The following is a 14,744-nucleotide window of genomic DNA, read 5'->3' as shown; positions in this document are numbered from 1 at the left end:
GGAGAAGCCATGCGGAGGAGTAGTTCTGGGCCGTAGTCGCTGATGAGCCCCCGGCCTGCAGCACCGACTGCCTGCTAGGGAGTGAGGCAGTCAGCTGAAATCACATGGAGCAGAGAACTGCCTAGGCGAGTCCAGCCATTTCAGAGAACCAGGAGAGAGAAAATGGTTATTACCTTAAGCTATTAAGTTTCGGCGCTTGGTTTTACAGCAATAGGTAACTGAAACCCTGGCCTTCTTTCTGTTCCTCAAACCCACTTAGGTCATTTCTGCATCAGTACCAGCTGTCCTCTCTGCCTGGCTCTTCACCCAGCTGATCCTTCTCATCATTCAGTTTGGCCCATAGCACCTCAGTATTTTTGTTTGTTTTGGAAACCTACCCTTTCTTTACTTTAGGCTATGTGGCTGACCACCCTCCCCCCCCCTTATCTGGACTCCAGGATCAGCTTGTAATGAAGGCCAAGCCAATCTGTAATTCCACTCCTCTCCACCCCTGACACACCCAGCCTCATTTACTGATTCAAGGATGGACATGTGACCCAAGTCAGTTCAGTAAGAGTCAGTCCCAGGAATTATTGGTGAGGAGAGACTCTTGGTTGGGGTTGTTCAGCTGGTTTAACCCACACCTGGAGCTGCTGGTGCCCAACTGTCCAGCACAAGGGCAGGCCTGTCTGGGAATAGAGCCAGCCCAGAGGACGGCAAGGTGGAGGGATGCAGATAGACTCCAGATCCAGCCATACTTGAAGCTAGAATTTCCTTGGACTTTTAAGTTACATAAATTGATACATCTCCTGCTCCACTATCACCCCTCTCTTCCTCTGTTTAAGCCAGTTTGAGCTGTGTTTCTGTCATTTGCTCTTAAAATACCATCAATTGCTTGACTCCCTCCTACGTCACAGGGCCAGCATATTCAAGGAGTCTGACATTAGTATACAGCGACAAGAAGGAGCTGATGGCAGCCATCCTGGGGGACTATCTTTCCCAGCCAGTGTGACTAGGACACTGCTTGACTCCCTCCCCCCACCATTTCCACCAAAGGTTAGGTGGAACCATATGAAATTGCTATTCTTGTAGGTCAAAAATAACTGAATATCAGTAATTTTATATAGCTAACTTAATTGAACACCTCCAGAGACAGGGAACTCACTACCTCTTGCGCCAGCTCAATTAAAAATTGGACAGACTTAACAAACAGAAAATTCTTTCTTTTCTTTTTTTTAAAGATTTATTTATTTGAGAGAGAGCGAGAGCTCTTGAGTGCAGAGAGGGTCAGAGGGAGAGGGAGAGGGAGAGAGAGTCTTCAAGCAGAGTCCCTGCTGAGCACAGAACCTGGTGTGAGGCTTGATCCCGGAACTCTGACTGAGATCATGACCTGAGCTGAAATCAAGAGTCAGCTGCTTAATGGACTGAGCCAGGCATCCCTAGAAAATAATTTTTCTAAGACTAAATTCATATTCCTGTCCCTTTCATAGACCTTGGAGCTCTCCTCTGAACATATTTTATGTCTAGTATAGCACTTGACTAAAAAACTCCAGGACAGTCTCCCTTGGTGGAGGAAAAAATGGGATTATTACCTTTTCGTTCTAGACACAATACTTTTGGTAATGCAGCCTAAAACATCTAAATCTTTTATAAAAATGTGATGTCTTAAGCCACGTGTTCTCCATCTTGCTCTAGTTTATTTCAGACTCAGTTCATGCCCTGATATTTAGCTCCAGTGAATTTCACTATGTTCTATTTCACTCACTGACCCTTCTTATAAAAGCCAAGCTCCTGCCCCTGCCCTTTGGATCAAAGTCTTTGTCAATTATTTTCTCTGTGGTTGTCATGATACCACAACATAATGAAAACTTGGTGCCGAGATCAGGATTGTGCAATCCAGGGTACCCTGCCAGCATCATGTTCTCTGCAAGTTTGAGAAGCATGCCTTCTCTATTTTCATCTGAGTCATTACTATAGATGTTGGAAAGGACAGAGCCAAGAATCAAGCCCAAAGGGATGTAGTATGCTTGGACAGTGACTCATTAGCCATTAGGTTGGGTTGTCTGGTCCATCACTACTTCTCTGACGTGGGCTAGCACCCACCCGTGTTTCTCAGCTTGTCCACGGGAACTTGCCCAGTACCAGCTAAGGCTGTTGCGCAAATGTATAAGGGGCTCCTCAAGACGGGGTATTCATTACCCCATTCTCAAAGTTAGATGGAACAGTGCGTCATTTAGGATAGGCTACACCACAGTAACAAATAGACCCAAGGCTTAAATGGCTAAACACAATGGCATGTCATCTGTAGCTTAGGCAACAACAATTCAGGGTGCTCAGGTTGGTGGGAGCGCTCTCCTCCATGCAGCCCTTTGGGGATCTAGGTTCTCTCCACCTCCTGGATCTGCTCTTCTTCAGCTTCACTGTCATCTGCATTCAGCCACAGAAGAGGAAAGAACATAAGGAAGCACACCAGGGAAGCTTTTGTGGGACAGGCCTGAAATGACATATTCCTGCTGCTCACTCAGTCAACAGAGCCATGCCTAGCCAGTGGTAGGTAGGAAAACGCTGTTGAGTGAAGTGCTTCAAGAACTGGAGAACGGACTCATTAAACCATGAGTGGTCTCCGCGATAGGCAGCTAACATCGCCATGACACAAAACTAATCACCCCAAACCTGACTGCACAGCAGTCCTTTCAATACCAAGCTTCTGCCCCTTTCCATTGGGTCAAAGTCTTTGTCCAGCATTATCTCTATAGTTGTGAGACATATGTCAACAACATAATGCAGATATAATGCAAATAACATAAAAATTGATGGCAAAGTGGAACCGTCAGTCTTGCAAGATTGGCAAGATTTCAAGAATAGGAAAGCAGTTTTGGGGACCTGCCCTGGTCATTTATTTGCAAAGCCATTGACAAATGAGGTAATGGCAGCGTTAGATCGGAGACAACCAAGGACGACGAGGACCAGAAAGACACCTCAAGTGAGAATGAGTCTAACATCAAAGGGGGTGAAAGACACCTGGGAAAATTAGCAAACACCTCACATATTTTTGTCAAATTATACTGTCTATGGCTGTGTTATGAAAATCCTTTTTTTTTTTTTTTTTTAAGTAGGCTCCATGGGCCCAGCATGGAGCCCAATACAGGGCTTGAACTCACAACCCCGAGATCAAGACCCGAGCTGAGATCAAGAGCTGGATGCTTAACTGACTGAGCCACCCAGGCACCCCTGTGTTGTGAAAATCTTAATCTACGAATTACACATTATATGATCTTCAATTTTATCAGAAAAATATGCCCCCCAAAAATCCTCAATAGCTGACTGATGGTTTTTGTGGTGGTGGTTGTTGCTCTTCTAAGAATGAGCTGCGGGCAGCACTCTTACCTGGGCCCTCCTGTAAGGCCCAACCTCTAAATGTTGGTGTGCCCGGAGCTTTGTCCTGGGCCTCTTCCCTCCAGTGTCCCCCCCTTTCCTAAGGGACCCATCCAGTCCCTGGGCTTTAAATACCATCTGCCTGCAGTTGGCTGGCCTTGGGATGTGTATCCTGCTGTCCACTGAGTGTTTATTAGCCTCTCAGACTTAGGTGTTTAGAAACACACTTCTTTTTTTTTTTTTTTTAAAGATTTTATTTATTTATTTGACAGAGAGAGAGATAGCGAGAGCAGGAACACAAGCAGGGGAGCGGGAGAGGGAGAAGCAGGCTTCCCGCCGAGCAGGGAGCCCGATGTGGGACTCGATCCCAGGACCCTAGGATCACGACCTGAGCCAAAGGCAGACGCTTAATGACTGAGCCACCAAGGCGCCCCTAGAAACACACTTCTTGACTTCAAACCTGCTCAAGTCCTCCCTGCCTCACTCAGTAAAGGGTAGTGTCCTTCAGCCTCTTCTCAAGGCAAAATCTCGAGAGTCATTCTTGATGCCTCTGACCTGCCCACTCTCACATCTGATGCAGCAGCAAGTGCTGTTGGGCCTACCTTTCCACTACGTCCTGAATGGACTCCATGCCACCTCCCCACCATCACCTAGCCCAGTGGCCACCTCTCTCACCGGGGCCCCCCATGACAGCCTTGTCACTGGTGCTCCTGCCCCCGCCCTTGCCTGCACGGCCATCCTGTTTCCACACGGCAGCCACAGTCAGCCTTTAAACATACAAATTGGATCATGTCATTCCGTAACTGAAATCCCTCCAATGCCTTCTCATCACATTTATAATAAAATCCAAACTCTTTGCTGTGGCCTCCCAGGCCCCACATCATCTGATTTGTGCCTGTCTGGCACCCGGTTTCAACACCCCCTCCTCGCTCCTCGCTCACTCTCCGCCACCGTGTGGGCTGTCCGGGGGGTTCCCTCCTCATGGTCCGCACTGTCTGGACACTCTTTCCTCCAGAACGGGGCTGCCTGACTCCTTCTCATCATCAAATCTCAGCTAGAGGCCTTCTCTACCTCCCATCTAAGGCAGCCCCACTCTCCAGCCTTCATCTGGTTATCTTCTTGCTCGCAGCACTGTCATTATCACTAACTGCAACTCTTTTGTTTATTTGTGTATCTGAAACATTTTCTCTGTCTTCCCTTAGACTATAAACCCCAGTGAGAGCAGGGATTTTTGTCCAGTTGGTTCACTGCTCGATCTTCATTGCCAGAGGGCGTCACATAATAGATGTTCGGTAAATATCCATAAACTAAATAGTTTTTTAAATGGAAGAAAAAAACCCCTTATTTTCATAATTTTAAGTTTCATTTTGCAGGGTTAAGTCCTAGTAAAAACCTTTTTATTATTTAATACGAAATTTTGGTTTCCTTTATAAGTGGATTTCTTCAAGTGGACTTTTCCTGTATCCATTATCTTTGAACAATGAAGATCTCCTGTCTTGCGTGTTTCCTTCCTTGCATAGACTAGTAAACTTGTGGAATAAGTAAATGAGGGCATGGCTGACATGATTTGTTCTTGGCTAACCCAAGCTGGGTCACAGTGATCAATCACTTTTCTTCCAGGGGATCACAAATGCCCTTTCCCCTTTAAAATCCATTCTAGAATCACGTCCGCAATCTGCTACGCCCACCAGTTCACAGAGTATGAAACCCTCTTTTTTCTTTTTAATGGGACACTTTTTCTGTCTCCAGGATTCCAGCACCTTTTGAAAAATCTGCAAGTCCCCTAAGATCACAGATAAACACTGAAAGTCTCTTTCCTGGGTTCTGTAAGTACTCCGGCCTGTAATTCATCTGGGCCAAGAGGCTTGAGTGTAATTCAATTCAGGACACAAATAAAGGTTCTCATTAGAGGGGAGTGGCCACAGTGCAAGACAATTTGGCAACACACTGATGTCACCGAATCGTGGAATGAAACAGATGCCTTGTTAATGTGGAGGCCCTGATGTCTTTCCAAGAACTGACTTCTGTAGCTCCTTTAGTTCTGACAACCAGTCGTCTGGGGCCAAAAAGTAAGGTTGAAGGGTCTGGTCTCCTTTAAAATTCTCTTCCATCTTGCCATGTGCCAGAATCCTTTGGGGTCTGTGGGAGAGAAGAGAGAGTGAGAGAAAGACAAAGGGAACCAGCTTCCCACAGGGGTGCTGAGAAGAGGTGGGGGTTCACCTGTGTGCAGCCCGCTGGTGGAAGCGAGTCTGCCCATAGGACTCTGAGGTTGATGTGAACGTGCGTGACCTTTTTAAAAGGTCACCCACTCCTCGTATCTCCTCCGGACTCTTGCCACACAGGGAAGTCTGAATTTTCACATTGCATTTCTGGAGTTTTAACTGTGGGCTCAAATTTATAAAGCACTGTGCCAGCCAGACCACACATACCCGAAGGTCTGATCCAAACAGGAGCTCCCAGTTTGCAATCTCTGGCCTAAGGCAGCATGTAAAGATTACAGGTGAGCCGAGAGAAGATGCTGATTGTCAGTTTCTTCAGTCACTGCTCCCAGAATGTGATGGGAATGCAGATTCATGTCTTCTTAGTTCAGAAGAGCAGTTTTCTTTTTCTTTTTTTTTTAAGATTTTATTTATTTATTTGAGAGAGCGAGAATGAGAGAGAGAGAGAGCATATGAGAGGGAGGAGGGTCAGAGGGAGAAGCAGACTCCCCGCTGAGCAGGAAGCCCGATGCGGGACTCGATCCCGGGACTCCAGGATCATGACCTGAGCCGAAGGCAGTCGCTTAACCAACTGAGCCACCCAGGCGCCCCAGTTTTCTATTTTATAAGGGTTAACAGGCAGTTTCTATTTTATAGGGCTTAGACAATTGGTAGGGGTGCCTGGGTGGCTCAGTCGGTTGAGCGTCCGACTCTTGATTTCGGCTCAGGTTGGGCCCCATGCATGCATCGGGCTCTGCGCTCAGTGGGGAGTCTGCTAGAGATTCCCTCTCTCCCTCTCCATCTGCTCCTCCCCCTGCTCACACACACACACTCTCTCTCTCAAATAAATAATCTTTAAAAAAATTGGTGTTGCAGGGAATCTTCTTTTGATGGCACTGAAGTTTGACAGAAAGAGCCTTAACTTCACAATGAGGAACTCATATGGTTGCACAATTTGGGGGCACAATTTTTGTGGGGGCTGTGTCTCCCCAAATCAGAAGACACTATGACTTTGCTGTCTATATGTTTGGGGCCCTCAAATTGGTAGCTGGAATAGTGTATGCATGAGGTAAATACTCAAACACATAGAATTAATGCTCCTGGCCACTTCAGCTTGCAAATTTCACTTTAAAAACATTAAAAAAAACCTCTTAGGTAAATACCTGATTCCCTTAGGTTTAAGGTGTGGGGCAGAGGAGGAGAAATACAACCTTCGTTACCCTCAAAGATCAGAGGAGCTATAACACACTTGCTAAGTCAGGGAGGTATATTGAGGCAACAGGAATGACCTTCCGGTGAGTTTTGTTCAACCTTTGGATAACCTGGATCCCAATTTCCAAACACAACACAGTTGAACTTTCAGGGTTTTCCCCTTCAAATCTAAAAAACAAATTTGTTATCTTCCCAACCAAAACCTCTATAGGTTTTAATGGTGTCATCCAATCACTCAAACTAGAAACTCTGGAATCATCTTTAAGTCTTCTCTCTCCAGATAGTATTGGCCACCAACTTCCACACAGTCTTCAATTCATACCCTTTTTCTCTCTCTTGATTCAGCGCTTCATCATCACTCCCTGATATTTTAATGATCTCTCCCTCACTCTCTCCAGTTTCAGTTGCATGGGTCATCATTAAAGTTGTTATACCTGCAGTTGCCCTCAACCCCCTTACGCTTCTCCCCCACCGTTGTAAGACTTTGGTGGAAGAATCCCAACCCTGGTTAAAGCTGACATTCTCACTACTCTCCACCTGTGTCCGGAAGCTGAGCTTGGGTGGGAAAAACCACTCATCCCTGCTGACTGGCCACACTGAGCATCCCAAACCACAGGTGGGTCCTCAGTGCAGCCTGGAAATTATAATATATTCCCCCGGTCAGCTGACTTCCCAGCTCTTTCGACGTCTCTCCTCCAGTGCGTCCAGTGTTGCTGTAAGCCTGCCCTGCCCCCCTAACTCTCAGCTGCCGACCGTGCCCGCCATTCACCTGGGAAAGGGAAGCAACCAGCAGAGGCGTCTCTCCTCTCCCACCCCTAGACCATTGGCCTAACTCATCTCCTTGTGTCCCCTCTGCCCCCAGCTCCCCAGTGACCCCAGTCCAGTTCCCATACCGCCAGAGTGATTACATATCACTCACTAAAATCCGAGCTGCTTACCATGTCATGGCCCTCCTTGGTCTACCCATCTGCAGGTCTCAGGTTCGTGTCCCTGGCTCTCCAGCACCTGAGGCACGGGTTCACCCGGGGACCTCTGCACACGCAGCTTCTGTGGCTGGAGCGCTCTCCCCAGGAAGGCACGTGGGCTTCACTTTCTCGTTTCTCTCAGGTGTTGGTTCAAAGCGCACTTCTTGAAGAGACCTTCCCTGTAACCACACAAGCACCTCTGCCTTGTCACCCTCAGTTCGTTCCCTGCTTCATTTCCTATGCATTTATGTACCAATAAAAAAAAAATACAGAGAGGGGCGCCTGGGTGGCTCAGTCGTTAAGCGTCTGCCTTCGGCTCAAGTCATGATGCCAGGGTCCTGGGATCGAGCCCCGCATCGGGCTCCCTGCTCCGCGGGAAGCCTGCTTCTCCCTCTCCCACTCCCCCTGCTTGTGTCCCCTCTCTCACTGTGTCTCTCTCTGTCAAATAAATAAATAAAATCTTAAAAAAAAAATACAGAGAGTAGTACTATGATTTATGTTCCTTATTTTAACTTCAGAACACTATTGGGATTAATGCTGTAGCTGGCCCAGGTCTCCTAAAAATACAACAAAAAAAGCCTGAACTGATGTTCTAGAGCAGTTTCCCGATGTCCGTGGTGGCATTCTGAACCATTCTATCACTCTTAGATCTAAGCTGAAATGGAAGTGTATTTAGGAGGTTGTTGTTTAGAATGGTGAGGGTGGGGTTCCACCGACTGAGAAGCACGTAAGAGTCAGGGCTGACCTCACTCTTCTTGTTTTCAACCTCTGTCTCTCAGTTTATTCACAGCTAGGATAAACCTGCTCAGTTACGGGCTCCGTTACAAGCCCCCGGGGAAACACTGGTGGAAAAGCAAAAGCAAATAGGTTTTTATCGAGGGGTTTCAGGACCTCTCTCAAAGAATTGCGGGCTCTCCCTTGATGGTAAGAACAGTGACCAGGTGTGACTCTTTCCGAACCAACCCACTGTGTATGCCTGTGTTACCTCCAGGAGACAGAACGAATCTCCTTTCACGGTGGACCGCAGTACCTTGCCCAAGGAGCACCCCCCCACACACACACAACGTAGCTTCTGATGAAGCCATCATAAGCAGATTTCCCAAAGGTGCCTTTCAAGATAGGCTCTCAGAAAGCTTTTTTCTCAAGCAAGTTTGTCCTCCAACCTCACAGAGCTGATGGGCCACCAGCCTCTGTGTAGAGAGTGTACACATTCTGCATTTTTGTAGTGGAGACAGTAGCAGTGGCCAGTGGTAATGTCCTGGCCTGCTTGGCGAAGGTCATCTGAATTTGTGCTCCCTTGGCATCACAGTGGCCCTGACATTTCATAAAAGCACAGGCCTACCCCTTCCTTCTTTGGCCTCCGGATGTTGAGTTTGTCAGGCAAGGTGGGCAGGAAATCTTGCCAGTTCATAAATCCTTGGACAGAGTGTGCCCACCAACAGGGGTTACATCTTCCGCCACCTGGAGAAGGCTGTCCCTACCCACCCACATCCCCCATCACCCGGGGAGTTTCCACACTTCTTGGCTATTCAGGTAGGACCCTCGCACACCTGTGAGAGCCTGGGTGTTTGGGTACGGGGCTCTGCCCAACAGGGGCCACCCAGCCTCTGGCCAAGGACTCCAGGCGCGAAGCCGCACCCAGCTGCCCTCTTTGTACTTCTGGGTCCCTGTGAGCATATGTTTCAGTTCCCCGTTCTGGGGGAACTCTTCAAGTAGATCCAATTCCCAAGGTTCACCCAAGGGGAGAAAGGTGCTTTGGAGGTATACAGAGATTTGAGTGAATCTTGAAACTGGTCCAGGGTCACGGGAGTACAAGCTTCCCAAGGTGACTTCAGACAGCGGAAATACCCCAAACTTTCCTTCCATACAATTTGCTCTGGCTGAGGCGGGAGGGGGAACGCTACCCCGAAAGGAGGCGGCCAACGGTGGGGAGTTTGTGATCCATCGGGCGGCTAAGTTGACAAGGGGGGCCGGCTGTCCTAGTTCACCACCCTGAAGGCGTTCAGGGAGCTGGGGTTTTTGTGACGGAGACCTGGGTGACTGGGACTGGCTGCAAACAGTCACAGCGCCGAGGGCGGCCCGGCGGGGCGAGGGCGGAGCGGGCGCAGCTGCGCTGACGGCCGCGGCAGAAAGGGGGCGGCCGCGCCCATTTCCTCCGCTCAGCCGGGGCCCGCGGGATCCGCATCGGCGAGCGGCGCCTCCCGGGTGTCGGCCGCGGCGCCTCCGGACTGTGCCGGGCTGGGGCGAGACTGCTCTGGCCGAGCCTGCGGCGGCTGCCACCCCTCCGGACGCTCCGAAGTCCGCCGCGCGGTTCGCGTTCCGGCTGCCCGTATGGACGCGGCGCTGAAGCGGAGCCGCTCGGAGGAGCCCGCAGAGCTCCCGCCGTCGGCCCGGGACTTGGAGGAGGAGGAGGAAGAGGGGATGGAACAGGGGCTGGAGGAGGAAGAAGAGGTGGACCCCCGGATCCAGGTAGGGCGCCGCGGAGGCGGGCATCCACACTTACATCCGCCTCGCGGCCCCCAGTGCCTGCGGTCCCGGGCGGTGGTGGCCACGTAGGTCCGGGGGCGAGAAGAGAGGGTCCGGATTCCCAGTTTCACCGGGTTCACGGGGAGGCTGCGGTGCCCGCGTGGATGCGGCCTGACTCTATCGTGGGGAACCCCCGCAGACCCCCGGCAGGATCTGGGGGTCGCCGCAAGGTTGCCCAGCGGTTCGGGCGGATGTGCAACAAAGGGAAAAAGGGGGCGGGGGCGCCATGCGGGTGTCGGGGTCCCCCCGCCAGGCTCGCGGCGCGGCGGGCATCGCGCGGCCTCCGGGCTGGGGGCGGAGGGGGTCGGCCGGGCCGCGTGGGCGCTGGGCACCGTGGGCGTTGTCCGCCCCTGCAGCGTGGGCTGGCACCGGTGCCCGGGTGGCGAGCCCTCACCTGGCGGAGGTGCCCGGCCTGAGCCATCTTCCTCCTCTCGGATTCATTGTTAGCAAAGGGCTTATTGTCACCCCTGGCTCAAACCTCCGCTTGGCTTCAAAGGGTCGAAAACCCAGCTTTTCCTTGTTATGAGGTCGGGGTGTGAACAGAAACCAGGGACAACTGATGCGCAAAGCTCACGCGGGGAGAAGGCGAGGGGATTGGCCTGGCTTTCTGAGCCTCCATTTCTGAGGGAGATGATTAAAAAACAATTTCTAAGCCAAGATCTAGGAGTGACCCTCTAGGCAAAAAGCACAGCAAATCTCTTTCCAAGACCCGTTTTTCTACCTTTTCCATTAATCATTTTATATATATGTATATATGTTGCTTTTAATCGTGCTCTGCAATTTCTGGAGCCCTAATTGGTTTTCCAGTGCGCAGATCAATTAAAAGCCCATTTAACTCAGCTGTTGCCATTTAAATGAATTGTTTTGGCAGATTAGCAAGATAAAGATCAGGTGGAAAAATCTTTGCATTAGGAATTCTATTAATTAAAATCACTACTTTAGACTACTAAATCTTGTTTTCCTGGTACGGGAATCCGGTTTACTAGACCCTTTGTTTGCAGAGTAAAATGAGTTAACTTCTCGCTGGGTACTTTTTACAAAATGTCAGTTTATAAATGTTTATTTAAAAGATCAGGATTAAAGCTAGGTTTTGTTTTGTTAAAACAGCTAGGTAGGTTTAATAATCGACAGTTTGAAGGGAAAAGATTTTCATTTCTAGAACAAGAATTCAACCACTGATGAGTTAATGCCAGAATTCTGTCCTTGATTTAAATCATTTCACTGGGTTTATAGTTTTGGCTTGGCCTTGTTTATTTTATTGTCTTTTCTGCAAAGTTCTTGCTCTAAGGCAGAAGGTCCTGCTTTAATGTGACTCCTAAACCATTTGTAACAGGTGGGTTTACCTGAAGGCACATACCTGCAATAAATACTTGACCTTCCAAGAAAAAAATCCCTGGGACCTTAAGGCATTTTTGAAAGGGACACCATCAAGAAAAAATAACTGACATTCATTTGCTCTTCAAGCCAGGGTTCAGCTGTTTTCCTTGAGAATTAATAGTGACTCATCCCTCTGCTGCCTACAAATGGTGCTGGAGTACTTTTGCCGAGAATGAGCTCCATCATACTGGAAACAAAAGACGAATCCCTTAAAAGTTTCTTCCCTCTTTTCTTCACTAGGGAGAACTGGAGAAGTTAAATCAATCCACGGATGACATCAACAGACGGGAGACTGAACTTGAGGTACTGGAGGCTGGGTCCCTGTTTGGTGAGGTCGTGTCAGTCCTGCTGCTTGATCTTGTTTTAATAGCTGGAGGATGATTGCTGGCGTCCCCGCCATGGAGTTGAGCAACAGCCGCTCTCTGACAGAATGAAATACAGGGCTGAGCCCAGCGTGTGGGTGGAACACATGTGGATCCTATTTCACATGTTTTTCATCATGGGTGCTCGGTGGGGCCAAAACCAAGGGCTGTGTGGAGTGAGCACTAAAGTTCATGCGGCTGCAGAAAAGCTTGAGGGGAGAATTAGCTGCACTCTATAATGGAGAAGAACGAATGAGTTGACAAAAATCTCTCCAATATTTTAGGGTGGCTTATAGTTGTACTTGGAAACATTGTGTATTTCCTTAGACTTGTACCGTTTTTGACATTCTGTCCTAAAAATTCACCCCCTTCCGCTTCCCTGCTCATTTCCTTATTGTCTGTTTGCGTGTAGAATATAATGATCTTAATGGTAGCAAAAAGCTGTTTAGACTGGAAGGGCTTTCCTGCTGGGAGGAGTGTTGGGGGAGACGAGAACTTGATTTGAATTTCATGAGCATCTTCCAACGTGAGTGTAAACAGATGAGCATTCTTCGCAGCTACCAATTAGTCCCCATCCCTTTTTAGTGGTGGTTGGTTTTACCATCCATCAGCAAATTTGAACAAGCCCCACATGGGTCTGAAACCTGTGAATGACTCTGTCAGAGCACCGAAGGGCTGCAGGGAGCTGTTGGGAGGACGTGTTTCTATAGCAGGAGAAGTAGTAGGGAAGGTCACCGAAAAGGGCAGGAAACATCTGGTCCCTAAGAATGAGGGTGTGGGAGATAAGAATAATCTACTGGGAGGACACCGGCAGCCTTGATTTCTGACAGCATGGCTAGGCCCTGGAGGCACCAGATCTAAGCATGGCAAAAAAAAAAAAAAAGGATTAAAAGCATGTTTTCTGAGTTGTGTGTGAAGGGTTATCGCCCACCCCTCTATTCTGATTGTTTATATCCATGAACACTGGCCGCCCTTCTCCCCCAGGTGAAATAAAACCTGCATGTTTATTTAAAATTTTTTTTGACTTCTGATGCATCGAGTCTCTTGGGGCAATTGAAATCTCTCAGAATCTCACATTTCTAATATATTAAACAACAAAACCCCTGCCATTTCTATAGGGCTTAAGAGTTTACAAAGTGATTTTTATAAGCTTTATCTCCTGTCAGGGCAGCCTGTGATAGATTGGATAGAACTGTGCTATCCAATATGACAGCCATTGGCCATGTGTGGCTCTTTACCTTTAAATTAATTGAAATAAGATGAGAAATTCAGTAGCCACATTTCAAGAGTCTAGTAGCCACCATATTGGACAGAGCAGAGAACAGTTCCATCATTGTAGAAAGTTCCGGAGGGCACAGTCCTGGAAAGTGGGGTCTGCCTCTTCTCCAGTTGAGGATGTTGGGAGTACAGGGTCTCATGGTTCAATAATGTGGCAGAGCCAGGTCATTTCCCACATCCTTTCTAGCTCCCATGTTCTGCCATTCCAAACTCTGTGTAGACAATTCAGAAATAGGCTCTTTTTTTTTTCTTTGCAAAGGATTGCTTTATTTGACAAATATTTGTATGCCTATACTTGGCTTTTTGGGGCCAAGAAGGTTCCACAGGGTGCTTACCTTCTGAGTCTAAAATTGGTTCACCTGATAAACTTTTAGCTCTGATTTCACAATCTTCTTTCTGAATACACTTAAGTGTGTGTGTCGCAGAAAGCTGCAGGACAGGTGTTTCCGGCCTTGCTCTGGAGAGTGCTAGGCAGCAGTGAAGAGAGAGTAGCCTTGTGTTCCTGGCTGACCTTTTCTTGGTAGTATTATAACCAAGGTGGACTCACAGCAGGCTACCTAAGTCATGAAAACTTCCCTCGGGGCCACATTAACAAGTAAAAAAAACAGCTGAAATTACTTTTAATCTGTTTTGTTTGGCCCAGAACGCCCAGCATCGTATAATTTCAACAGGAAATGAACATACAAGTAGTTAATGAGATGTTTTATGCATATTTTTTTTTACTAAGCCTTCAAATTCTTGTGCATATTTTAGGCTTAGAGCACATCTCGACTTGGACCAGCCCCATTTGCCTGAATAGCCTCATGTGGCCCCAGGTCTGGTAGACATTTCCTGTCAGACTCAGGAGCGGTGGGATTTCACCCTCAGCGCCAGCGCTGCCCGGGCCCGAGGGGAGGAGGATGTGTGTGCACCGTGGGCTGTGTTCCTTCCATCAAGCCCCGGGCGCCCACCTTGGTGGGGGGGCACTGTGTCGGCCACCTCCTCGGGTGAACAGACAAAGGCCTTGCCCTCAGGCAGTCTAATTTTAGCTGAGGGTGAGGAACCGAGAGGTAGAGGGTAATTGCTGACTGTCATCACTGCAGCCGAAGAGTGAGGTGACAGGGGCTCCGCGGGAGGGGTCACTGGAAGACACCTGAGCAGAAGGCCGCTGAGCGAGCGAGCGAGCAAAGAGGAGCAGATGTGGCGGAGGGAGTGTGCCAAAAGATGTGGGACAGAAAATAGCCTTTTTTTTAAAAGATTTTATTTATTTATTTGACAGAGACACAGAGAGAGAGGGGACACAAACAGGGGGAGTGGGAGAGGGAGAAGCAGGCTTCCCGCGGAGCAGGGAGCCCGATGCGGGGCTCGATCCCAGGACCCCGAGATCATGACCCGAGCCGAAGGCAGACGCTTAACGACTGAGCCACCCAGACGCCTAAAAAACAGCCATTTTAACATAGGGTCGGTTCTCTCGTTATTCGTGGTGACCGTTT

The 14,744-nt window shown here is 48.7% G+C and overlaps 1 protein-coding gene across 1 annotated transcript in view; it reads left to right on the top strand.

Annotated features, from left to right (window-relative positions):
* The first annotated feature begins 9,863 nt into the window (after positions 1 to 9,863).
* The window catches only part of SH3BP5 (SH3 domain binding protein 5), a 71,847-nt gene continuing 66,966 nt past the window's right edge, over positions 9,864 to 14,744 (top strand). The window contains exons 1-2 of the mRNA XM_036092534.2: positions 9,864 to 10,198; positions 11,873 to 11,935. Coding sequence (XP_035948427.1) covers positions 10,061 to 10,198; positions 11,873 to 11,935 — 201 coding nt within the window. The 5' untranslated portion in view covers positions 9,864 to 10,060. The remainder of the gene's footprint in view (positions 10,199 to 11,872; positions 11,936 to 14,744) is intronic.

Source organism: Halichoerus grypus, chromosome 1 (genome assembly GCF_964656455.1).
Source record: "Halichoerus grypus chromosome 1, mHalGry1.hap1.1, whole genome shotgun sequence".
Taxonomy (NCBI): domain Eukaryota; kingdom Metazoa; phylum Chordata; class Mammalia; order Carnivora; family Phocidae; genus Halichoerus; species Halichoerus grypus.
Note: the sequence above shows the minus strand (reverse complement) of the source record. Positions and strands in the feature narration are given on the sequence as shown.